The sequence below is a fragment of the Castor canadensis genome, chromosome 7, assembly GCF_047511655.1.
Source record: "Castor canadensis chromosome 7, mCasCan1.hap1v2, whole genome shotgun sequence".
NCBI classification, from domain to species: domain Eukaryota; kingdom Metazoa; phylum Chordata; class Mammalia; order Rodentia; family Castoridae; genus Castor; species Castor canadensis.
This window is the reverse complement of record NC_133392.1, coordinates 77,204,759-77,232,021: the sequence shown is the minus strand read 5'-3', so window position 1 is coordinate 77,232,021 and position 27,263 is coordinate 77,204,759. Positions and strand designations below refer to the sequence as shown.

Sequence of the window (27,263 nt, the reverse complement as noted above, 5' to 3'; positions counted from 1 at the left end):
ATATTTCATGGGACTGAATGCTTCTGAAGACACATATCCCTTCAAAGGAAAAAAAGGTATCTTTTTCCCTCTGAACAATGTCCATACAGGTGGTTGCTCTGAGAAGCCTCTTTGTTGGATTAGAAACTCTATCTTGCCCCACTGCCTGCTGGCTGAGCCTGGAGAAAACCCTCCCTCTGTCTGGGGGACAAACTGACCTCACAGGAAATTTGAGTGTCTTGGAGAACCTTTTAGCCAGTGTCCTTTCACTTTGTAGGCTGGCGTTGGGATTATGCTAATTAGCTCCAGGATCCAAGTCTCTTGTTGCCTGGTGACAAAGTTTCACAGTAGAGGAGGAGGAACTAGGACAAAAGGTAAGTTTTTGCTCTGGTGGTGGCCCTGTATTTATTGATTTGCTTTAACTTTGCCAAACAACAGCTGCTTCAAACTCTGCTTTTTCCTTCTCCTTTGAGTAAGCAACTCTGGAAATGCCTGTTCTGGATGCTTTATTTACAAAGCCTAGACATCAGCTAATGCATTATTTAGTTGGGGAGGCCATGTATCCTGGCCAAGAAAGGCAGCTAGCTGGGGACATGGCCCACTGTTCTCAGGTATCTGCAGCCCAAGGGCAAATTTGGGGAGGTAGGTGTCCTAATCAGCAGAGACTTGGAGGATATGCTTGGTTTTCTTTCAAAATCCAAATGTCCTTAAGCATTTTTACTGGCAGGTAGAAGCTAGTGTGTGCCCTACTTTTCTTCATTCAGGAAGGCTGAACCCTTAATGTAACTTCAGCAGATTGCTGTTAACTGTCGAGGGCTTTGGAGAACAGTTTGTTTCTTGAGAAGTCTGGTAATAAGTCCTTCTACAAGTTATCCCAAACATCGAAACCCACTGACAAGTGTTTTAGTCCTAGACTGACTAAGCCTTGCAAAGAAGCATTCTTCGTGGAACACACTAGAACACGCTCTTCAAGTCCCTATTTCCATGACAGGCAATGTGGGAAAAGGCAGCCCCCTTACTTAGAGTCTTTTTGACTTTCAGATAAGTTACTTGGCCTCTCTGAGTCTCAGTTGCTGTGCACAGGAAAATCAGCACATCAGGTACTTATAATATCTTCAAATGCCTGAGTGGGTGGTCACTGTAATTCATATACACAGTTTAGAGGCAGGTACCTAAGGTCAAGGTCTTTGAAACTACGTAGGATCATTGCTTTGCAAAGGGTCTGGCACACAGTAGGTTCTCAATACACTTATGAGCTGTATGGATGTTATTTGAACCAAATACAGAATAACAGCTCCTGTACCATAAAATGCATACCTAGAAAGGTTAAGAGATTTGTGCAAAGAAAGTCACACATGTAGGGAGGGACAGAGCTGTGACTGGCCTCCAAGCTGGAGTGATGCAAATGCCCTCTGAGTTTGAGCCTCAGCCTCCAGGGGAGAAAGGTGTTGAGATAGCCACGGTCCCCTGCAGAACACTGGACCCCCCACCACTCAGGGTCCTCTAGTGTCAGTGCTGGTGTTTGATAGCTCTGGCTTCCTTGTAGGGCCCCCCCTGCTGTGCAGTGCTAAGGGGGACTTCATGCACTTTCTTTCCCACCACCAACTGGAAGATGGGAGAGTGAAAGCCAAGTGATGTTTCCAGGTCCCTTGTACCTATAGAACACAAAGCGTGAACTGAAATCCTCCCTTCCTCCAGACAGATAGACCTGCAGTAAGAACCACTGCCAACTTTTAGAATAGTACCAACTGGACTGCCAACTTTGGTTTCCCAGCTCTCTACCAGTCTCCAATAATGGAACTTATCCTAATCCCTAGAGCTGAGTCTGAAGATACACAGCACCTTCAGTAGGCTCAGGATGAGCCATGAGGATGGGAGCTTGACCAAGACAGAATGAAAGTTCACACAGGTTCTTGCCCAGCTCCACCAGTGCCAGGAGCTTCCCTGCCAGTCCACACGGTCAAATTTAACCCGAGACACTGTAAAGCCAAACATCCACAGAAAATCCATGGAAGCTAGGTCCATAGAAAAGGGGACCAAACCAATGTTGACTCTGTGTGGGTATTACCTTGTGACTTTGACAAAGGATAGGCTGTTGTGGCCTCCATGTTGTATCTGCGAAGTGGGTGGGTGGATTAAATGAGATAACGTGCAGAAAGTACTTAAGCCTAGAGTTTGCACTTGACAAAAAGTAGGGAAAATGGATAGAAAATGCCAGAGTCCACTAGAAGTTTCTACCTGCTCTTGAGTTTTTCTCTTTGCCTGACATACAATCTAGAAGGTTCTAGAAAATTCAACTGCTCCCATTACCTATCCTGAATCTATACGGTCCATCTCTTTCTCCACCACCCTCAGCACATATCACCTTCCTTTCCTGCCACATCTGACCTGCCTTTATCTTCTCTCCCTTCCCCACCTCCACTGTCCTCCCAACAGCCAGCTAATCCTAGACAGACACCTTCCAGTCCACCCCCTGAGCACCACCTCAAGCAGCCCCTGCCTGTGTTCTGCCCTCATCTCCTCTTTGTTCTTCATACTCCAGTTCCCCAGATAGCTCCTTTTCCTCCAGTGTACCAGCCTCCTTCCCATTCTCAGGACTTCTGTCCTAGGGACATGCCCTTCCTGGGCTGTTCTTTCCCAAATCCTCCCATGTGGCTTCTCTTTAGCATTCAAGTAACAGCCCAGATACCCCTTTCTCAGAGAGGACTTTCCCAACCACCCACACACCAATGTTCTCTTCCCAACAGCAGCATTCTCTGTTGTATCACCTCTTTTGTTATCTGCAAGACATTTACACCAACAGAAATGCTCTTTGTTTTTCTGTTCTGTTTTATTTTGGCTTTTCTTTGTTTGCTTTTTCCTCAAATGGGGATGTCACCAAAAAAGCACACTGATGTCAGCCTTGTTCACAGTGTTATCTCCTGATATAATGACTTACAGTGCAACTAAGATAAAAGTGAATGAATGAGTAGGTTGGAGTATAGCAACCCTAGAGATTAAAAGTAGATAAAGCTATAATTGTATCTATAAATTCCTAGTATTAGATTTCTTTTCTTGTTGGCAATAATATTAATAGTTTGCAGGTGCTTAAAAGGTTGTAAAGACTTTATGCTTGCAGTCAGCAAAGCGTGTTTTCCAAGTCCTATATCTGGGATGACTGACCAGTGGGGTGGGTCCAGGGCTTCTAATATGAAGGAGGCAGTGGATATGGGAGCTGGTTGGTGAATCTCAGCAGTCCAGACCATCACATAGGCACTGGCAGTAGGAGCCAGACTACCATGCACTAAGTACTCTCCACCTACTATCCTTCATTTATCACCTCACTTGAAAACAACCTGCAATTCACTGATCCACTTTGCAGATCAATAAACTGAGTGCAGATATGTCATGTGGCCAAAACCAGGCTGAAGGTGGGAGGGGTTCTACTTCCATCTGTCTCCAAGCTTCTGCTTTTCCTGCTGCCCAGGCCCATCTTCTTCTGAGTGCTTTTGTACAGGGAAGGGACAGATGGAATGGCTTAGCCAGGGCAACTATCCCTATTTGGAAAAATTTAAAGAACTGTCCTGTCCTAACAAAGTTGTAGTTATTCACATTATTCCTAACAAGAGTTACGGCTATTTGCCCAACTCACGAGGAAAGGAGACTTTTATATTGTTAAATGCTCAATAATAATTTCAAATAAGACTGATAAATAGTCAAGGAGGAAAGGGGAGTCTGAATAGAAAATGTTTCCACAGGAGAAATTAAAGATTAGATGTTATAGCATTTTCTGAAAGGCCAGTGTCTTCCATGTGAGCAGTGAGCCCAAAATTACCTTGTTGTTATTTGTTTTTGTTTTTTGGTGGTACTGGGGTTTGAACTCAGGGCCTCACACTCTCTTGGCAGGTGCTCTATCACTTGAACCATTCTGCCAAACCCAAATTACCTTTTTGCACCTTTTTTACCCTAAAGCAACTCTGTCTAAAATAGACCACAGTCTTTCCAATGTCCTTCACCTCTGCTTGGAGGTTCCAGGGAGATGGTCAGACCCTCTTATGAGTATCTTCCTCCCACATCACACCCTATCATGGGGCAGCCACACAACACAGGCCATACGTTTTTGATAGATAGTCACGTATGGATGACTACTTGTTTCAGTGCAGTGAGCACTTGCTGGCTCTGAGAACATCTCTGGAGGAAAAAGAGAATGGTGCCCAAGACTTCCATCCCCTCCCTCATCTCTTAGCCACTATGTGCCACTCAGTAACAGCACAGCTCGGATCATAATGGGTTCCCCAGATGGCTCAGGATGGCACAGTTCAACTCAGGCAAATCTGGGTTCCAATTGTCGCCACCACTATCTCATCACCAAGGCTCCCATGTACTAGGCACCTCTCATGCCCCATGCCTTATAACCTGCATTGCCTCTACCTCCTAAGGCTTTTCCTTTCTCCTATACTTAACTCAATTAAAATGGCTCCAGTTTGGATGCGACGAAGACCTTTCCAATACACTCACTCTCAGCACCACGCATGCTGTCACAAGCATCTGTTTGGAAGCCTTTCTGTCCCCAAGTGTGCATCACCTAGGGCTAGCTACACACTCAGTGACCAACAAATTTTTGGTGCACAAATGACAACCCGAGTGTCCCCCAGGAAACTCCACCCTTAGGAAATATTTTTTATGTTATTGAAATCCTTTAAAAGTAAATTTGAAAATAAGGAACTATATTGATTACTCACTAGGGCCAGGTGGTGTCAAAGTGCAGAAAGAATACACATACACAGGCCCCAACATGATGTAGGAAAAACTGGACTCCTTAAGAGAGCCACATGTCCTTCTGTCCTCCAAGATGAAGTAAAGCTTGCACCCAGGGAGGCAGAGGTGTCATGGTACCTGAGGATGCAGCACTATAGTTTTTGCCTATTCAGGGGTCTGGCTCCCTGTTGGCAGTGATGCTATCCTGTCCCTGCCTTGTTCCTTGCTCCTTACAAGGCCTCTAAGTTCCTTACACTCTCTTCACCCACTTTTCTTATCCTTACTGATTGTAGTGGAGACTAATAGGAGGCTCAAGAGAACAGCCAGGCTCCCCTGGACAGTGAGGGGAAGCTGTGGGCTAGCCCACCTCATCTAAAAGCCTCATGCATCCACCCTGCCACACTGCTTTTCTGGGCCCTGGTTTCCTTGTCTACAAGGGGAGGGGAGGCTGTAAGTGGAAGGAAGTAAATGAAACAATGTCTGTCTGTCTGTCTGTCTGCAAGAGAGCAAACGTTGAAATACAGTGGCTGAAATAGAGCCAATGCTTGCCTATTAGGATTTAAAGGTCCTGGGTCCTCCATGGGTCCGCCATGGGTCCACAATGGGTCCTTTGGCCTTTGTGCATGTCGAAGTTGGTTTGTATGTTCTGAACATGTGGTTGATGAACAAGGCATTTCTAGTCTGTTAAACTAATAATCTTAATATTTTATTTTAATTGTAAGGCACCTATTCCCTTTTGTTCCTTTAACAAATCCAATTAAAACAGAGTACATTCAGAATTACAAAATAGATGCTATTAAACCAATAAGAAATCATAATCTTTTGTTATGGGGCCATGTGACCCCTTGGGAACTTTTGCTCCAAATAAAAGTTGAATTCTTATTATCCACAAGGGGGAAGGGGGCAGTTTGACAGATAACGGCTTCCAGGCAGCACATGTGCAGAGCCACACTGGTGCCACAGAGAGAGAAGTAAATAATATTAGGGGTGGGCAAAGCTGTAAATGTATAATGTCCCAGCAAGACAGAGCTGTGTTGATCAAATTAACCAGATAATTGCCAAATGAAGTGAACCTGATGATTTGCATGTCAACACTGTTTGCTGCTTCCAGGCATGGGGGCAGGAGCTTTGATTTTACGGGAAGAAGGTATGCCCCAGTTCTGGCATAAGATGGAGCACTTACCCACTCCCACCCTCTACCACCTTCATCTGTAGAATGGGAGGCGTAGCCCAGTCTGGAAAGAGAGCTGAGAGGATGGAATGATGACCAAGGGCAGGCAGCTCTGAGAAGAAGGGCATTGTTTACCACTGAGGCCCGTACAGTTGTATGGTGCTGACAGAGACGAGCACACAGCCTGATTCCTGGGCAGAGTGGAGCTGCCTTTAAGAGTGGTTGGCTCTTACAGTGAGCTCACCTGGTGAAGAGCAGAAGCTCCTCTGGAGCCAAAGGATTGCTGCTTTGGTGTGTGCCAGGGAATGAAGCTGGCTGATGCGCCCAGGCCATGCTGGGTGAAAAACTTGCCTTTGCACTCTTGACTCGCTCACTGTGGAAAGATCTTCACACTGCGTTGGCCCCGCGAACATGGGAGGGGTTGAGGAGCAGCAAATTTCTGCTTCCATCACGACCCACCTGGGCACATGTGTCTATTCTATTAAAGTGAGCTAGCTTGTGGCTTTATGAGTGCCCTTTAAAATTCTCTCTCTCTCTCTCTAACACACACACACACACACACACACACACACAGAGTCAATTACCAAGCTCTTACAGTTAAATGACTCCATCAATGCTCTAAAAATATCATTAACATTCATATTTTCGTGTATATTTAGATACATACACACATATACATATCTATGAAAATGAGCACCCTGCATACTGGCCTCTGGGCAGTGCAGTGAGCAGGCAAGGGGCCAAACTGAATAGGTTCTTCAAGGATTCCTATTTGCATGTGGTCCCTCCAAAAAGCCAGTGGAGTATCTTGCATTGCTGCTTATGCGCCAACTGTAACTGAAGACTGCATCTCCTTTGCCTCTCTTTGTTGAGCGGGCCTGCTGCGTCAGCTAGAGTGTACACATTTCCATTCAAGCAACCAGCCTGTGAACACCCAACTAGTTCCCAGGCCAAGCCAGGCCACATTAGAATAGATCTGAGCCAGACTGTGGTCACTCAGAGTCCAGAACCCTCTTGGGTTCCAAGGTACCAGAGTACATTAGCAAGAATGCACCTTCATGGGAATATGATGAGCTTAACATTCTGCTACGGAAGATCAGGTGTGGGAGTACTAGGATTCCAGAATGGCTTCCTCTCTTTGGAGTCAGTGGAGACCAGCAATGTAGCCCCAGGATCAGCCATGTGCTTTTGCTATAGAACAGGCAAAGAGGGAGGAGACGAGAAGGTGGTAGAATGTAGTGAAAGTCCAAAAGAAGTGTAGGTCTGACTCATCTAGGTTTGACTTTGGCTGTGCTCTTTGTAGTCTGCATGACCTGGGGAAGTCACTTGCCTTCCCTGAGTTTTGATTTCCTTCTTTTAACCATTAGGGTTGATGCTTGGCAACCCTAATTTGCTGTGGAGATTAGAGATACAAGATGGGCCTGGCAGCTTGCTTGCAGCGATGACCTTGGCACATCTCACATAGTACTCTTGGCACCTAATAGCATTTCCAAAGTAGACCCCAGAAAACCCCCAAGCCATGGAGTTCTTGTAAGACTCCACCCCTGCTGTCTACACCTCTCCACCAACTGCAGAGACTTGGAGAGCACAATTATATTGAGCTCCATAGTAATCTTTGTGACTAGTCTGTCCCTTCCCTAGCAATCTATCCTGTCCACATGAAAGGAGGGCTCAACCTACCACAGTTGAGGGCAGCTTGTAGAAAAAGTAAAGTACTTCACAGTTGTACTGCAATGAGTGCACACTAAATCCAGTTAACACCAGAAAGGAGGTAGTACATAGTTCCTGCTCAGCATGACATTTCTTTATCCTAGTGCAGACAGTACCCATGTCAAAATTAGTGCTGGTTTTAGGCTGACCAGAAGTTCCAGACACATCTTCTCCATAGAAGGGACTCACAGTGACCTCGGTGTCTACCTTCCACATGACTTACTATACGAAGCTACAGCCCCATCTCTCTTTGCAGTGAGAAAACCTGTTCTGAGGAGAGGCAGAGGGCACAGGGAAAGACTTGAAGCCACATGGGAAGTCACAGTGAGGTGAGCTGGGCTGTATATTTCCTGGCACAGTAAATATAACAGTCAGGATAGAGGATGAATGAAGTTGCAGATGGTGCATGACTGACAATGGCTTTCTCCTAAGAATGAATGAATTGTTGAGGGAAGTTGGTATCATTTCCTCTTGAGAGATGGCTCAAAAGTAAGGGATATTTCTCATTCATGTGGCATGAAGTTTCCTACAAAGTTAGTCCCAAATTCTGGCTGTGAAACAGTGGTGACTTTGGGGAATTCATTATTACTATGTATCTATCCTGTATGTAATACCTCAGAGTGAAATAATTATTGTGCAATAATGCCAGAAAGTTTAGAAATAACAGACCTATAGAAACAAAATCAGTTTTACGTAAGAAGGTAATCAAACATACATTAAGCATGAAGCACCAGATAAATTCTAGGATCATAGCAAACATCAGGATCTTACAGCTGAAAATGCTTGCAAATGTTTTGGTAGCATTAAGATATAGGTTGCCATTACATTTTTAATTTAGATATCCACGGGGTGTCTGTTCATGCTGTTTGATTCACAATGGCTAGATAGAAAAATTAATTAGAAATTAAAGCCAAACCAACTGGTCTACTTTTTCCCAAGCATAAAAACCAATTGTAGAAGAAAAAATACAGTACATTTAGAATCCTGTTCATGTGAACTGAAATATGTGATCCATCCCTCCATCAATCAGTCCATCCATCAATTGTCCATCCATCCATCTGTTTATCTATTTATGTTTCTTTTGCCCTATGATAGCCAGATAACTTGTGTGGGTTAATCCCACTGAGATATTTAAAGACTTCTATGAATTGTTAAGAACAGGCCATCCAACCAGTTCTGGTTGTATCAAGAGATTATGTTTCACACTTCTGTTGCCAATACTTACTCTCCTACTTGGTGAGTGGACAGGCCTGGGCAGCATGCTGGCCTTAAAGAGGTGAATGACAGAGGAAAGGTCTCTGATCTTTGGGGCTCTGAACTGGGGCTCCCTGTACTGGTCTGCTTCTAGAGGTTTTCAGTAGCTTTGGGAGACAGGATGTTCTGTGAGCTACACCACACACCCTGCCTCCATAACTAAATATCCCAGGCAGGGTAGGGTGGCCCCTAGTGGATGCATGAAGAGGTGAGGGCCCATCATGGTCCCATCTAACCTGGGGCTGTCTGGGGACCCAGACTTGTCAGGAAGGAGGTGAAGTGCATTAGCCCAGCTCACCCCCTACTTTGCTGAGGTGATTAATGGGCAGGCTCAGAGCCAAAGGGTCCATTGGAGAGAGGCTCCTTAATGGAGCAGTACTCTGTAGCCAGCTCCTTGCTGACTCCTCGCCATCATTAATCAGACTTGAGAGGGCTTCTTCTCACGGTGTGGGTGGGCTGGGGCTCAGCTGGGCCCAACTGGCTGGATCTCCAGTCCAGTGGAAGCATTTCTTCCTGCCCAGGAGCCTTCTAACCCATGCCTGAATTTTATCTTAAATGGAAGAAAACCAAATGGTAGCCCAAGTTTTGAGTGCATAGAGGCCTGGTAGCCAGAATCAGTGACAATTGAGATTTTAGTTATTTGAGCTTAGGGACAGCCTGTTTATTGATTACCTGTTGTATAGTTCAGACTCTTGGTACCCAGCAGGGTACCAACTACTCAATACACTTACTCAATGAGTGAACAAGTGAAGGCAAAAATAAGCAATTGGGCTTGGCTTAAATTGGTCCCAAAGGACTAATAAGAATCATAGACAAAGGAAATTTTATTTAGTACTTGTCCAAACCCATAGGATAGGGTTGCCAAATAAAATATAATACTATACAGGATTTGGGACATATGTACCAAAAACTATCTGTTGTTTATGTGAAGCTCAATCTAACTGGGGACCATGTTATATTTTATGTGCTAAATCTGGCAATCTTAACATGGGAGAAATCATTGACCAGAACATAGGCTTCCCTGATCTCATCCTTTTTGTAAGTACTGGGGTTTGAATTCAGAGCCTCCAGCTTGCTAGGCAGGCATTGTACTACTGGAATCATACACCCACCTTTTTTGTTTTGTTTTTAGTTATGTTTTGCGTAGGGTCATGCATTTTTGCCCAGAGTGGGCCTCAGACTTCTGTCCACCTACCTATGTTTCCTGGCTAGCTTGGGTTACAGATGCAATTCATTGTTGAGATGGAGTCTTGCTAACTTTTTGCCTGGGCTGATCTCAAACCTCCATCCTCCCAATCTCTGCCTCCTGAGTAGCTGGGATTACAAGTATGTATCACTGCCCAGCCCTCAACTCACCATTTTTGAATGAAGATTTTAACTCAAGCACAGAATAGTTTTTCTGACATGCCACTTTGTGAACAGCTGTTCCCCATGGTATGCACAGCTGCCTCCTTGTATACACAGCAGTGCCCAGATGGTGCAAATCTGGATGCCCTTTAAGTGACAAAACAGGGCTGTTGGGGACCTAAAAGTCACAGATGGCCAAACTAGATTGAGTAAGCAGGCACAGAAGTGGCAAAAATAGACTATGGAGTCCCAATTATTTTAAGACTTTAAAAAATGATTTTAAAATTTAGATACAATCAAATCACACTATTTTACATACAGCTCTCTGAACTTTAAGTGTGTATAGACTCAGGAACAATCCCTGCAGTCAAGGTCCAGGTAGGTCTGTGTCCCCAGAGACTCACTCATGCTGCCTTGTCATCAACCTGCCCCAGCCCTAATCCCTGAAACCCCAAACTGTTTTCTGCACCTACAGTGACAGCTTTTCCACAATGTCATGTAGATGTAATCACTCACGATGTTGATTTTTGGGATTAGCTTCTTCTACACAGCAACCTGCTCTTACAATTCACCAGGAATTGCAGGTATGGATAAATTTCTTGTCTTTTCTTATCTTTTTTTATAACCAATTCTTTAAAAGATTTAAATATATTTTTATTGTACTTGTCATAATGTGCTGTGCAGAATAACATTTCAATACATGTATATAATGTGTAATGATCAGGTAAAGGTCATGGCAAAGCCACCTTCTCTATGCTCAGAAGTGTAACGGCATATACAAAATTCACCTGTGAAAGGACATTTGTTTTCTGCTCTTGGTAGTTATGAATCGAGCAGCTATGAACACATGTGAGCAGGGTTTTGTGTGAATGTAAATTTTTATTTTCTAGGCTAATGGAGGAAATGAAAGGTCATGTAAGTATCTGACGAATTGTATAAGAAATGGCCAAACGTTTTTCCAGAGGACTATACCAGTTTACATGCCCATCAGCAATGTCTGGGCCTTCTAGTTGTTGCAATGCCTTGCTAAATCTTTGTACTATTGGTTTTTACCAATTGTAAAACTGGTTTTTACCAGTTTTTTATTATTTTTACCATTGGTTTGCTTTTCTTTTAGCCATTCAAATAGATTGCAGTGGTATCTCCTTGTGAGATTAGTTTGCATTTCTCTAATGGCTCATGATGATGAGCAAGGTTTGGTGGGCTTATTTGTCAGCTTAACTTCTATGGTAAAATATATCTTTAAATCATTTATACATTTTTTTAAAAGTTGTATTTTTTGGTTTCTTACTGCTGTATTTAAGAGCTCTTTATAGAAAGTCCCTTTTTGCACAAGTGATTTGCAAATATTTTCTTCCAGTTTGCAACTTATCTTTTCATTCTCAATATTCTTTTCTGAGGTAAGTTTTAAAATTTGTTCAAGTCCAATTTTGTGAATTATGCTTTTGCCTAACTCAGGTTAAAAGATTTTCTCTTTCATTTTAAAAGTTTTGTAGTTTTACCTTTTATCTTCAAGTCTGTAATCTACTTTGAGTGCATGTGGATTATTCTCATTAGGCTGAAGTTTATTTATTATTATTTTTTGGTGGTACTGAACTCAGGGCTTCACACTTGCTAGGCAGATGCTCTACCACTTGAATCAAACCCCCAGGGCCTTTTGCTTTAGTTATGTTTTAGAAACAGTCGGAGTTTTTGCCCAGGCAGCCTTGGACTATGATGCTCTTACCTACAACCTCCAGTGTAACTAAAGTTTCAGGTCACCACACCCAGCTTGCTAATATTTTTTTGCTCAAATCATTATCCTCCCAATCTCTGCCTTCTGAATAGCTGTGATTACAGACTATTATTTTATTTTATTTGCATATGGATTACCAATCATCCAATGTCATTTGTTGAAAAGTTTCTTGTTTCCCTATTGAACTTTTGCCAAAAACCAATTGACTATGTTGGCTCTATTTGTGTGGTTCTATTTCTGGATTCTATTTTCTGCTCCATTAATCTTGGTATCTGTCACTCCACTGGTAACGCATGTTGTAATTACATGGAAAGTTTTAAAATTGGAAAGCATGAATCCTCTAGTTTTATAATTCTTTTTCAAAATTGATTTTGTTTTCTAATTCCTTTTCCTTTCAACATAAATGTTCAAATATTTTATATATATATATGCAATCCTGTTGTAATTTCTATTGGAATCACATGGTGTTTTGACCAATTTGGAGAGAACTGGCAACTTGAGTGTACTGATTCTTCTAATTCATAAGCATGGCATATTTCTCCCTTTGTTCAATCTTTGATTTCCTACCTCAGTGTTTCATAATTTTCATCACAGAAATCCTACACATTGTTGTTACTTATGTGAAATATTTAAATATTTTACTTTTTGGAAATTATTATTTTTCAAATTTTAGTTTCTGGTTGTTAATTTCTAGTATATAGAAATGGGGGTTTTGTGTGCTAATCTCATTTTCTATAATCTTATTACTCTGACCTATTAGTTGCCAAGAGTGTTTTTAAAATTCTATGAGATTCTTTATGGGAACAATCAGGTCAACCTATACATATAGAGACAGTTTTATTTCAATTCTTTTCTAACTGAATGCTGTTTATTTATTTTTCCTGCATTATTGCACTGGCTGGAATTTCAAATATAATACTGAAATACTTTCGGGGGAGGGCATTCAGTTCCTCACCAAGAACATTAGCTATAGGTGTTTTGTGATGTTGCTTTATCAGATTAGGGAAGAGCCTTTCTGTTACTGGCTTATTGAGAGTTCTTTTTTTCTTTTTCTTTTTTGCTTTTAAAATCATGAGTGAATGATAAATTTGTCAAGTGTTTTTTTTTTTTTGGCGTGAGTTAATATAATCAGATACTATTTTCTTTTTAGTCTGTTAATATGTAGTATTACCTTGACTAATGTCCAAATATCAATTCATCCTTGCATTCCCTCTCGTTTGTCACTTATTATTCTTTTTATATAGTGCTGGATTCAATAGGGTAATATTGGGTGGAGGATTTTTGTGTCTATGTTCATCAGGATACTGACCTGCAGTTTTATCTCCTTATGTTGTCTTTGTGTAATTTTAATATCAGGGTAATGCTGGCCTTAGAAAATAAGCTGGGGATTGCTTCTTCTACTGTTTCCTGGAAGATATTATGTGAAATTGGTGTTTGCAATGAACTAAATGCTTCTTTCCCACCCCAAATTTATATGCTGAAACCCTAAACTCCAATGTATGATATTAGGAGTTGGGGACATCTGGGGAATTACATCATGAGGGAAGAGCCTCCATGAGTGGGATTAATGCTGTTATAAAAGGGGACTCCAGAAAACTCTTTTAGCCTCTTTCTACCATGTAAGGATTCAGCAAGAAGATGGTCATCTATGGACAAGTTATCATGCCCTCACCAGAAACCAAATATGCCAGCCCTTTGGTATTGGACTTCTCAGAACTGCGAGAAACAAATGTCATTTATGAACCACCCTGTCTGCAGTACTTTGTTAGAGCAGCCCAAATAGACTAAGTCCATTGGGCTTGGAGGTTTTAGGGGGGTTTTCTTGGAGGTGAAAGGTTTTCAACTAAAAATTCAGTCTCTTTAATAAATTTAGGCCCATTCCACTGTCGGTATGATTTGGTAGTTTGTGGTTGATTTCCTCTGATTTTTTTTCCAGGGTTGATTGTACTTTTCCCTGTCATCCTGTTAGTGTTTGGAGTGTTAGTGAATCTGCTGTTTGACTTTTAACATTGATAAATTGTGTCTTCTCTCTTTATATTTTCATTATCAATCTTGCTGTTTCATTCATCTTTCCAAAGACCTAGTTTTCAAGTTCATTTATTTTTCTGTATTACTTTTCTCCTTTTAATTTTATTGATTTTTGCTCTTATTATGTCCCTCTGTGTGTGCTTTAAATTTAATTTATTTTGCTTTCTCTTACCAGATTCTTAAGTAAGCTGCAAGTTTATACTATTGATTTGCGTCTCTTTTCCTTTCTAATATGAGACTTTAAAGCTACATATTTTCCTCTAATCATTGCTACAAGTTTTGACATATTTTCACTTTTGTTCAGTCTAAAATATTTTCTAATTATTCTTAAGACTTCCTTGATTTATGGATTATTTATAAATATGTTATTTAAGTGTTGTCTATTTGGAGCTTGCATCTTCTTCCTGGCCATTAGACCTTCCTTGCTTATGGGCCTCTGTCTCCCTCCCATTATGATAGGGATAACACTATGCCTTTTGTTGGATTGTTGAGGACTAGAAACACTGTGTGTAATGTTCTTGTAACAATATTTAATAAGTAACATCAATCAAGCTTTTATTATGTGCCAGAACTGTTTTGAGTGCTTTGTAGTATTAGAAAATTTATACTCTCTAAGAACTCTGTCAGGGGGCTGTTTTTACAAGCGAGGAGACACAGACACTAAGGAGTTAAGAAAATCATTAGCAGCAGAACTGGACTTTTAAGCCAAAGCGCCCTCTTCTTTATTGTGGCCCTCATAACTATCACCGCACCTGGGCAGAGGAGTCCCCAGTTGAGCTCAGTGTGAACAGGCGATAGAGGAGTAAGGAGGGGGGAAAAGGCAGCATTCCCATGGAATCTGCCAGACTCTCCCCACCCTGGTTGCTATGTAGGCAAACCCTGCACCCTGAAGTCAGTGCTGCAGTTATGGTAACCAAGGCCTGGATAGTTCCTCTGGGTCCAACAGGTGAAAAGGGACATGACAGGTCATTACCACCACCTCATTCCCTCATATTCTGGCTTATGTTGCATCTGACAGTAGCCCTCTCCAGGACAGCCATGTAACAACTCTAAAGAGTCTCTAGATGTATGTGGGGGACTGGGAAATGGCAGATACCTAAGAATACACAACACACGCACCTAATCATGTCAAAGCCCAGGCAGTGGAGGTCTTCATAAGCCAGAGAGAGAAGCAGGGCAACCCTGTGTTTCTCATGTAGCACCTGGGAAAGTCCTCTGAAGAGGACATACAATTTGATGAAGATGCTTTGGGGGGGTTGCTTCTGTAGGTAATTCCTCTCTACTAGCCTGTTTCTCTCTCTCTCCAAATTATTGGGAGCACAGCACATGGTTTTGTGGGAGTCCACTACTCTATGTTCTCTTGTAACCAGATGGTATTTTTTTGTTCTCATTAGTGTCTGTCTCTACCAGTTTCATGTGACTTCTTCCTCAAACTGGTCACCATCTAGCCCAAAAAAAAATTCTTCAAAAACGCTCCCTCATTAAGAGAACATGGCCAAGGGTGTTGGAAAAAGCCTCAAGGGCAAGAAGATTACCCTCAATGTGGCCAAGAATTGCATCAGAATCACATTTGATGGGAGAAAACGCCTTGACTTGAGCAAGATGGGAATCACCACCTTTCCCAAGTGTATTCTGCGACTCAATGATGTGGACGAGCTTGACCTTAGCCGGAATCTGATCAGGAAGATACCTGAGTCCATCTCCAGGTTCCAGAACCTGCGGTGGCTGGACCTACACAGCAACTACATTGACCGGCTTCCAGAGTCCATTGGCCAGATGACCACCCTGCTTTACCTCAACGTCAGCAACAACAGACTGACCACCAACGGACTGCCCGTGGAACTAAATCAGCTCAAGAACATCCGCACTGTGAATCTGGGTTTGAACCATCTGGACAGTGTGCCCACCACACTGGGGGCATTGAAGGAGCTGCATGAGGTGGGACTCCACGACAACCTGCTGAACTCCGTCCCTCCCAGCATCTCCAAGCTCCCCAAACTGAAGAAGCTCAACACAAAAAGAAACCCCTTTCCAAAGGCAGATGAATTAGAAATGTTCGCAGACACCATCAAGAGGCTAGATAACCTATATCTGGTGGAGGAAAAGGATCTTTGTGGCCCTTGCCTTCGAAAATGCCAACTGGCCAGGGAAAAACTGAACAGGATCAAGAGCATGGCCTCATCAGTACCAAGAAAGGCCATCTTTTCCAATTTGGTCTCACCCAATTCCATGGCTAAGGAATCCCAAGAAGACTGGAGGTGAACTGGGAACCCCCCCCCCAAGGCAGGAGGGGTAAAGGTGGGAGGGAAGGGAGAAGTAGGCTGTACCCACAGGAAAGGGAGGGCTCTTTTGTTTCTGCAGTAGCCCTTCCACTCAAGCCCATAAAACCTTTCCCTATGTCCTTGGCCTGTGGTGTTGTTGACTGAAAGGCTTTTGGTTCCTTGTAATTCTGCACATTACTCTTTCCTCTTCATGCACACACACACACACACGTATAGGCACAAAGAGTCAGGAAAGGGCATTCATCAGTCCATCTCACTTCTGCACCAGAACTCTCCCTGCAGCCCATGGCCCAGGTGCCATTGCTGCCAGCACACTTATTATCACTAGTATTTCAGGACCCACTGCCAGCTCCAAAAATGTGGAGCTTGTTCCACAGGAATGTTTTGGATCAGGGTTTCATAGGCCAGCAATCCTGGAGCTTGGGTTGGTAGGAGAGCAGGCACTGGTTTTGGGCAGAAGACAGAGTCAGGCCACAGAGATGGACAGGTATTATTAAGTATTGGCAAGTAGCATCTTGGAACTACAGCAGTACTCTTTCTTTTATCTGCACACTCATAGTTTGCCCTAGGAGTTTTCTAAGACTAAACCTGCAGGCCCTTCATGGACTGTGAATGAATAAGCACATTTTATCCAGTGCTTTTCCAGACCCTTGTACAGAGAAAGGAAAGAGTGGGGATAGGTATGGGTTGGTACACTCCATAAGTAAGTACCTTCGTAGGCAACCTGCTAGGTGCAGGGACCATGTCCAGTGGGGAAAGATTAGCTGGCATTGTGAATTCTGGGGAGATGGGGCAGAACAGCATACTCTGAGGGATTCAGGAGATCGGGATCTCATAACCACAACTTGATACACCCACAGACAGGTGTTCTAATAGATAAATATAGTTGTAAGTTATTATTGAGTATTCCATTATACAGGGCTGCCAAGCATAGAGAAAAGCCAAAGATTCTGGAACTGCACAGATGTAGGTCTGTGATAGCTCTGTCTCTCTTGCCATCTCCTTGGGGGGGGTGCACCTGACTTAGCTTTGATCTCATCTGTCAAGTGGGAATAATGCCACGCCCAACAGCTGAAGACAGGACATAGACCATGTACACAACAGATTTTGGTTCTCTCTAACAAAGAGAACTCGGTGCATCTCAAAGCTGAGATAACACCTTGGGCAGTATCACAAATCACACCAGATCTCTGGGCAGAATTCACAGTGATAGGGGCCATCCTACAATAGGTGTGAGCCTTCCCTGGTCTCATTGTGCACCACTCTCACTCATACCTTCATACTGCCAAAAGCAAAGGATCAAGGAAGGTGACTTCAGGAAGGTTTTTCTCCCCACAACAGGATTTCTTACAAAACTGGTGGCAAGTTTTGTAAGTGCTCAGTGTGGGGCACAGGAGGCCCCATCGATTCAGGAAGATGAGCTTTTTTTTTTTCACACCATAAACCCCAGCAGACAGTATGTTTCATTCCTTTATACCTCACTGCTTATTTCCATAATGCTTAGCTGTGACAATCCTATTGTACTTTTAAAATTTCAGAAGATCTAAACTCAAAATTCCCATTTTAGTTTTTTCCTCATATTAAATGTTTTCCATTATAAAAGTATCAAAACCACAACTTGGTTTTAAATACAGTAGCTTAAGTTGTCCACCATTCCACAGTGTAAGCCAATTATAGTAATGGCAGCTTTCCTTACTAGCTATTTTTCAGTACGTATGTTTTTACACATACACACATAGCTAAAATGATAGCGTTCGTGTCATTTCTCTCCAGCTTTGCAACCCATGTTGTCACATGGTCTTTATAACCATAATTTAAGACCACTGTAAGCTAGTTATTCTTATGGATATATATAACTCTAAGTTATTGTTGAGCGTGTGAATTGTTTCCAGTTTTTTAATAATGGAAACAGTTTTATGATGAGAGAGCCTGATGACTAAAACATTTAGAAATAGTTTGGATTATTTCTTTGGCATAGCCACATAACTAGAAATATTGTGCATTACAACAATTATTTTAGAATAATTTTTGGTACATGCCATCAGGTTATTTACACACATTTCTGTCTATCAGTAATGTATCAGAGAACCTGTTTCACTGCATCCTTACCAGCACCAATTACTGTCCTTTACATTTTTCTCTTCATTGAGTGTCCAAAATGATTTATTAGAGGCTCTACTAAAGATGAGGAGACAGTCACACCTGAGATGAGCGTGATTATAATGGGGGGCACTATGAATTAGGATCAATGCAGGAAACCCTACATTAGGAGTGAAAATGGCTGCCCCACGAGCCCTGGTACCAGAGGAAAGATTGGTCTCCCAGTTCCAGTAACTGGGCCCTCAGCTAAATCTACATATGTATCTTGCCTGGTTTTTGTTTCGTCTTTTCTAGAAGTTGTAACACTGCTATGGGTAAGGCGGAGACAGAGTAAGAATTTCTCCACAATTTTGGCCAAAATTATATAAAATTCACTTTATGTATACATATGTATATATAATGTATGTATCTATCTATCTCTATCTGACTGTCTACCTATCTATCTATCTTTCAATCTATCATGCTATTTTCTCTTAAGGCAGGTGAACATCTGGACCCAGAACCAGGCCTTATGGCCAGGAGCTCTGGTAACAGGACTTAGTGGACCACTCAGAGATAGTATCTGGGGGCATCTTTTGTGCATGGCTTGCCATGCTTGGTGTAAGGGGAGGAGCTGGACCCTGCATTGGTCAAAACTATTTTGTTCCAGGACTCTTTCTTTTTTCCCTTTCAGCCAGCTTTGGAGACCCTTTGCCACTTGTGGTAAACTGGAAACATGACTGACACAGTTTGTTTCCCTGGCAAACTCTTGCCCAACAGAGCAAGACAGTTTGTGGGATTCTTTTTGAACCAAAGGTTGGGGTTCCTCTGGGAACCATTTGTTTGACAAGGAAGTTCGGATTTTTTTATTTGGGTTTTGTGCTTTTGGCACCAGTTTGCTCAGACATTAAGAGGCTTAGCAAACCAGGTGTATATGGAAATCTCCGTTGTGGCTTGCATAAGAATGGGAAGCACTAATTCTGTTTGGGACTCCCTAGAGAAATTCTGATGATTTTCTTCTCATGTTTCTGCATGGCATATGTAACTGAAAATGCAACCAATTTGATGCAGCTGTTTTTCTAGAAGTAACTGGTGGGAATATCTGTGACCACTTTTTACCTTTTTGAGCTCATGTTTTTTTCTAGCAAATTCACTTTTTAGTCTGCTCTCGAGGCAGACAACTCATTCCCAGCATGGTATTTTCCATGTTGATCCTAATTCCTAGGGTTCCCAGTACATAACAAGGTGTCATGACTTTGGCATGCTGGGGCCTAGATGTGTGCACAGGGAGGTAGGCTATGGTTCCAGTCATTTCATCTCTGACCCAAGAGGTCCAGAATCCATGCAGAATCTATACAAAGAGGCAGCTGGTTGTTTGGCTATAGCCCACTTCAGTTGTTCTCCCTTGGGACACATGTTTTGGAGGGTTGGTGTTCCCTTCTTAGGCATTCAAAGACATCAACAAAGAAAAGAAGCTAAGAAAAGCATTGCAGCCAAAGATTCTGCCTGGGCTCCAGGAGGGATTGTGTCTCGCCCCTGGATTCCTCCCTCTTTCCCCTCCCAGCCTCTCACAGCTCATTCCTCACTGGGCCTCAGCCTCACTTGCTGAAATGCTGCAGCTCACTGGCCACCAAGCAAGATGCACTTCCTGTCCATCCTCATTCTAGGCACCTCCCTAGGCTGTTGCTCTTATGGCTGTGTCTTAGGAAGGGGTTGAAGTGCGCTGAACTTCACCAGGATTGAGAAGTGAACAGGTGGCAGACTTTGGTTTGTCATTTCATGCATTTCAGTTAAACCCCTTGTTAGCTAAGAAATGCTGGGAGTAGAATGAAGCAAAGTCTGGAGAAACAGACCATTTAGGAGTCATCTTCTGCATTTTCTCTCTTTTTCTGTCAAGGAGAAGGTTTGATGTTGACATTCCTTCATAATGTAAAATACCACTGCCACCTGTGCTTCTAGAAAGTTGTATTAAGTCTAAAAATACTTGATGCAAAGCCATGGGGTTTCTTTTTCCCCAAGTAGAACAAAAGCTATCCACATTGACCCTACTCTTCACTGATTCTGAGTTCCAGGAATGACCTGGGTGACTCTGTGTGACCTCAGTGTAACCTGTGTTTTGCCCCTGTGGCCTGGAGCAGCTGCCTCAGTCTCTTGTGTCTCCATTCCTCAGGTTGAACGCAACATCTTCCTAGAGTAGTTTATGGCAAAAACATGAAGACTAATCTGCTACCAGGAATAAACAACTCTGAAGAGGAAAAGCCCCAAGTTAGGAGAAGACAGAGTGGCATGGGGAACATTCTGGAATCAGGCTCTACAGGGCTGCCTAAACCACTGACTTGCCTCATAAATTTACTTTGACTCCATTTTCTGTAGCCTACCTGTGTGTGATGATTGCATTGGAAAATAATTTGATGTGGTTTTTAAAATGTATATAGAAGAAACATTTAAGAGAATTATAGGCATGTATCATAGATTATGAAAGACTTCAAGGGAACATGTTAAGACTTAAAAGCCTAACAGTCTACATTTCACTCAAACTGGTACACTCTCACCATCTGTAACCCACAGTAAGTTACCTATGTCTGATGAGATATCTCAACGCTGAGATTTATACAAAAATATGTATACAGAGAAACTTACTACCACAAAATAAAGGTAGAATTTTAACACATCTTTTAGTTATGCACAAGAAGGCAGAAAAAGAAAACAAATGAACAACAGGGGAAAACAAAAAGCAAAAAAGTAGGCTTATGTTTTAACATTTCAATAATTACATTAAATGTAAATGGTCAACTTTATTCACAATGGCTCCAAACTGGAAACAACCAAATGTACTTTAACACAAAAATTATTGAAAAAAACTGGTATATTCACACCATGGAATACTACTCAGCAATAAAAAAGAACACACTACTTATATATGCCACAACTTGGATTGGCCTCAGTGGCATTATTCTGAGTTTTAAAGGCCAATCTCCAAAGACTATACACTCTCTGATTATTTACAGAACATTCTCAAGATAACAAAATGGTAGAGATGAAAAGTTAATGAGTGGCTGCCAGGCATTAAGAACGGCTAGAAATGGCAAGGTAGGGGACCGTGATTATTAAGTGGCCGCACAAGAGATACCTTTCTGGGGATAATATAATTGTATATTGTCAATGTTGGTGGTGGTTACATGAATCTACACAGGTGATAAATGACAGGGAACTATGCACAGACATGTACCAAGGCACTTGTCCTGGTTTTGAAACTGTACAATAGTTAAACAACATGTGCCCGTGGAAAGGACTAAGTAAGAGAGCATGGAGCCTCTGTGTACCATTTCACAACTTTCTGTGAATCTAGTTGTTTTTAAAATGCAATTCTAAAAACCAATCATACAGCCTAGATGTAATAATAAACAGATATTTGTACATCTCTCTAATGCAAATTTATGAATCACTATAGCAAGTTTAAAGTGAGACTCTAACACACCCAAGTGACCCAGTGCTGCAATTCCTCAACCATCTCACAGAACTAAGGCATTTCAGGAGAAAGAGTACCTTACCCTCAGCTCACGGCACCATTCTAAAATTACCAGTGTTGTTCTTATCCTTGCATATTCTTGAGAAAGTCGCTAAAATAAAGAGAAAGCATGGCCTCTGTGTCCATTTTCCAGGCTTTCTGAGGTGCTAGATAGCAACTGCAGTGGGTGGGACCTAAAATTCTTCCCGGGTTTTCATGCACCTGCCCCCCACATGCCATGGTGGGAATGTGGAGAGCATGGGAGACACATGGCTGGATAGAGATAGAGGCTTGCTACAGAGAGCAGGTCTTGAATCACACTTTTGCCTGGGGAAAAGGGGTCCAAGGTCATGGTTAAGAACACAGATGGAACAAGGCATGGACTTAGTGCAGCAAGGAAGACAAAGAACAATGTGGAATGGCCATATCAAGATCCCAGCATGACCCAGGTAAAATTGCCATGGCCCTGACACCATGACTCATGGAGCCAACTGTATGAAAAGCAGTTAAATGTTGGGCATTGGTGCCACACTCCCTGTGAGTTAGTAGCCAGGTTTAATCCACCTCTGATTCCACAGTTCTACTCTTGACCCAGAGACATGAATTCTTTAGTCATTCAGCACTGCCCTCCTTGGGCTGCATTACCAAGAAATCTAAGGACTCATATTTCTCCATTCACGGAGGAGCTGAAGATACCTTTATCAAAGTAATTATGTATGCTACAGAATTTTGGCATCGGAATTAGTGACACTGACTTCTGGGCTCTAGAATTAAAGGGGAGAAGTGGAGGAAAGGAGAACTTGATTCTAAGTGTCCAGGCTGTTAAGAGTGGTGCCAGTCCTTGGGGTGTAATTATCCTGGAAGACCATCTTTTTATAGGAATTTCATAGTGCTTATGGTCGATTTTCTAAATTCCTTGTCTTTTATTACTTTTCAAAGATAATTTATAAAGGAAATAATGTACTGAAACCCCTCAACTATAGAACTTTGTGTTCAAAAATGAGTTTCACTGAAAACTCTGGAGCACCATGCACTGTTCCTAGTTGCCCCCGGAAACTTTCTCCAAGGGTCTCCATACTTGGGACTGTGCCCGTAATAACACAGAATGACCCTGGCAGATCCTGCTCTTTGGGCTCAGATGGCCTGGATAGCAAAAGTAATCACAATGGAAATAAAATCAGCTGTCTCGTACATGCAGAGTGACATACAGGGTCATAATCAACTTATGGATGAGTGAGGAATAATTTCCAAACATCTGACCAATCCACAGAGACTCTTCGTCCTACCACTTGGTAACCATTTCTGTAGGGTCGCCCCTCTTTCTATGGGTTTCCTACAAAATAGTAGGGAATTAGTGCCCATAGCCAGAGTCTAGTTCCCGCATTCTTCCTTCTGCCATTCTCTGCATCCCCTCTACCTGGAACAGAAACTGAAACTTACCAATGTGGATGAAGATGTGTGTTGTCAGAGCAAAGCACTTTTAAGAGTCTGTGGATAATAGCCTAGCAATGGACAGAACACTGCCACAGAGGCAGCTACAGGATCACGAGGTGATGTCACATAGAGGCTGAGCTGCTGAGACAGTGGGGCTCAGCACAGTGATCTTCACCACAGTTGCTGCAGCATTGTTTCAGGGTTAGAGAAAACAGATGTGCGGGCAATGAGTGCTGCGGTCCTGGCAAGCTCCCTTTGCATGGACCAGTGGATGGCCGGCTGCCTTTATTGACACCTTGGTTCTCACCCCTCTGTGATGGCAGAATCTTGATTTTTTTGGGGAGCCACACTCTCATCAGTTTGGTCTACCTTGTTAATGGAGCTGACCTCATCCCCAGGACCATGGTGGGCATATCACCATGCTATTTTTAACGAAATAATTTGATTGGTTCTCAGATTAGGCATGTAGCCTAATTTGAGAAAATGACAATCAGTTCGGGATTTTTTTGCTAACATTACAGAATGTGTGTGTGTGGTATAATTTCTCTGTGACTGTCAACCTGAGCTGCCATTGTGCTGGGAAAACATGCCCAGAATGGAACCAGTCCAAGGGAAGCCCTTGCTCAGAAGAGAACAACAGTTTCCTGCAGACTCACCTTAGCCTGGAGAACCAGCCATATCTGTAGCCCGACCATCTTTGGCTTTCAGATATGTGAGGTGATGAATTCTCTTTTTTGCTTCAGTTAGTTTACAATGGCTGGCTTCCACTTACATTGAAACAGCACTGAGAACTCCAACTGTGCACATAGGTTTATGTGAAAATGCTACAAGATCACCAGGTGTGACATCAGCTAATGTGCACATGTTGGGCTGTAGCCTTGCTCAACTGATGAACTGTGTCCATCAGTTAGTAAATATTCTCCCCAGTCAGTGATCCATGACTGCCCAGGCCTCTGCACCACACCCTTGGCATTTCCTGGACTTCCTCAAACTCTAGCAATGAAAGGGCTAATGTCTAGCACAACAGGGAGCCTTGCTGGCAGTCACTGTAATTGGTCATTGAAAGTCACCAATGTCCCTGTGTTTCCAAGTTGAACAGTCATTTCTCAGTTCTTATACTACTTGGTCTATCAAGAACATTTGGCCACTCCTGCCTGGAAGCTTCCTGACATCTGCCACACCTGCAGACTTGGCTGGCTTCTGACTACTCCTTCTCATCCCCATATGTTTCCCCTTTACAGGCTGGTGTGCCCAGGGCCCAGTCCTCAGCCTCTTTTCCACGTGCAACACATTTTCTTGGTGATCTCGTTCACTCCCATGGCTTTTAACACTATTCTATATCTATGTCTTACTTGGACCTCTCCTTTGAAGTCCACATTCATATATGCAATGGCCTACATATGCCTCCACTCCTGGATGTGTGCTAGGAGTCTCAAAATTCACATGACCAAAACCGAGCTCCTGGTATCCAATACAGTTTTTTCTGCTTGTCCCCATTTCATTTTTCCAACTTCTCAAGTCTAAATCCTTGGTCTTATCCTTAAGTCCTCTTTCTCAACACACAACATACACATACCTCACCTTGACTTGTCATCAAATTCTGTCAGATATACCTTCAAAATGTGCTCATAACTGACCATTCACAACTCTTCCCTGCTATGCCCCTGGTCAGTCACCACTGTCTCTCACCTGAGTTACTGTAATGGCGGTCTACCAGTCTCCACTTTTGCCCTTGACCTATTATGGTTTATTCTTGGCACAGCAGCCAAGCTGGTTCTTTTCAAATATGTCAGGTCGTATCATTCCTCTGCTCAAAACCCTCCAATGCCTCCATTAATTCAGAGCAAAAGCCAAAACCATTACCATGAGCCCCCAAGGATTGCACAAAATCACCCAAACCCTTCTCCCATCTATTCACACTAATTCCTGCACTCCAACTGCTCCAGCCTCACCCAAGACAGCCAAGCTCCCCTTCAGGGGGTTGCCCTTGTTCTTCCCTCTGCCTGAATGCTCTTTCCTGGTAACCTGCATAACTGTTTCCCTTTTTGTTCAAGTCTTAATTCAAGAACAGTTTTCTTAATAAGGGCTTTCCTCATCTTGTCTAAGATTTCAATGTCCACCTCTGTCTTCTTCTTTGTTTCTTACACTTAGGATATAACATACTTTATAGTTTGCACATGTAAATTGATTTGTATCTATCTTCCTCATGAGAATATAAGCTCAATTATGACAGAGTTCTTTTTTGTCTATTTTGCTTGTTGCTTTGTTAAACACTGGATATCATACATCACAAGCTATCAGCAAATAATTTTAAGTTAATTGATAGGACCTATTCCATACTCACCATAAAAAATTCTAAGTATCACTCCTGAGGCACCACTCTGCACTCCCACCTCCACACTCCTGGAGAAAACCAGTAAGTACTTGTTTCTTATTTTCATTCCTAACTGAAATAAAAGCATCTATGTGTCCTCGATTGGCCTTCCAGAGAACTGGGTGCCTATAAAGTAGACCTGGCTAGAGGGAGTACACATGTCTTTCCTTAGGAAGAAGCCTGATAGCATTAATTTGTAAGTCACCATCTGATTCCCACACACCATGTTTCTGGTGAGTATCCCCCTTACCAAAATGCTTGGAGCATTGATTTGGATTTCAGGCAGTTTTAGATTGGGGGATATTTGCACATACATAGGGGACAGGACCCAAGCCTAACCAAGAAATTCAGTTTGTCTATTGGTCATCAATGACTCCCATTGACTTGCCAAGTTCATATACACATTATACACAAAGTGTGGAGATAATACTGTAAGTATTTTTAGTGTATCTTCTTTTTGACTGCCTCTAGGCTGTGCCAGGGTGAATACTTCTATGGGCAACCTGCCCACACAGCACAAGTAAGGAGTCACTTGCTGTCATTTGGGATTGAAAAGGGCATGTGGTACTTCCAAGTCTGCTCATAGAGGTTGAATTGGAAGAAGGGATTTGAGGAATAGGATGAAGGATGTGTGGAGATAGGAGAGAGCAAAATAATGGGGAAACACAGATGGACATGGTCTTTACATGACTGTAGAGTAAGACCAGGCAAACGATACAATTGAAGCAAGGCCAGCACCAGACCCAGACAGCCTGCTAGCCCTGATGTTACCTTAGATTGAGGGGGTCCTCTGAGACACCTTTCCCCTTCAAGCTGGGTTGGAATGAGCAGAAGCTAAACAAGAAGAAAGGAATAATTTTGTCAGCAGAGTCAAGTCCCTCCCATGACCAGTAGAGATCCCATTCTTGTTCCTCTATTCCCCATGCCTCATTCTGTTCTGAAGAGGTGAGTACCAGGCACAGGGTGTCTATGAGGCACCTCTCAGCATCTTCTAGCATCTCACATTCTAGCTTCAACAATAACAAAGAGAATAAAGCAATAGTGAATAAAAGAATATGTTTGAGATGCCTCTGGGCCAGGCACTTGATGTTTCTGTGGCCAATTTTGACAACTACTGCTGTACATTCTACTGTCACTATGGGGATAAATGACATCTTAATTTAAGGCCCCTGAGCAGAGTCACATTGGTTAGAGAGTTTGTATTAGGCTACATTCACTGCATGACCTACATGCTATTGTTTGGATCTTAATTGTCCCCAAAGGCCCACGTGTTAAAAACATGGTCCTGGGGTGGTAATGAAATCTTTGAGAGATGGGGCCTAATAGGAGGTCTTTAGGTCATTTGGACTATGTCCTTAAAGGGACTTGTAGGACCTTCACTCCCTCTTCTCTTTTGTTTCCCCACCATGTGGTGAACAGTTTTCCCGCACATTGATGCCATGAAGTAACTGCCTTGCCATAGGCCCAAAGCAACAAGATCAACTGATGGTGAGCTGGGACCTCCAAAATCATGAGCCCAAATAAAGGTTTTCTTTTTATAAGTTGATTATCCCAAGTATTTTATTGTAAGGACACAAAGCTGACCAACATACTATGAAGATAGAAGACTAGATTCACTGCAAAAA

The 27,263-nt window shown here is 42.6% G+C and overlaps 2 protein-coding genes across 10 annotated transcripts in view; one reads left to right on the top strand and one right to left on the bottom strand.

Moving 5' to 3' along the window:
- Nucleotides 1-27,263, bottom strand: part of Wdfy4 (WDFY family member 4) — a 293,488-nt gene that overhangs the window by 46,832 nt on the left and 219,393 nt on the right. For all 9 annotated transcript variants that reach the window (XM_074079382.1, XM_074079385.1, XM_074079383.1 and 6 more), the window contains one exon: nt 26,410-26,472. In XM_074079382.1, coding sequence (XP_073935483.1) covers nt 26,410-26,472 — 63 coding nt within the window. The remainder of the gene's footprint in view (nt 1-26,409; nt 26,473-27,263) is intronic.
- Nucleotides 220-21,957, top strand: Lrrc18 (leucine rich repeat containing 18). The gene is made up of 3 exons (XM_074079399.1): nt 220-353; nt 15,356-16,219; nt 20,493-21,957. The coding sequence occupies exons 2-3, from the start codon at nt 15,453-15,455 to the stop codon at nt 20,512-20,514; spliced, it is 789 nt and encodes a 262-aa protein (XP_073935500.1). The 5' UTR covers nt 220-353; nt 15,356-15,452; the 3' UTR covers nt 20,515-21,957.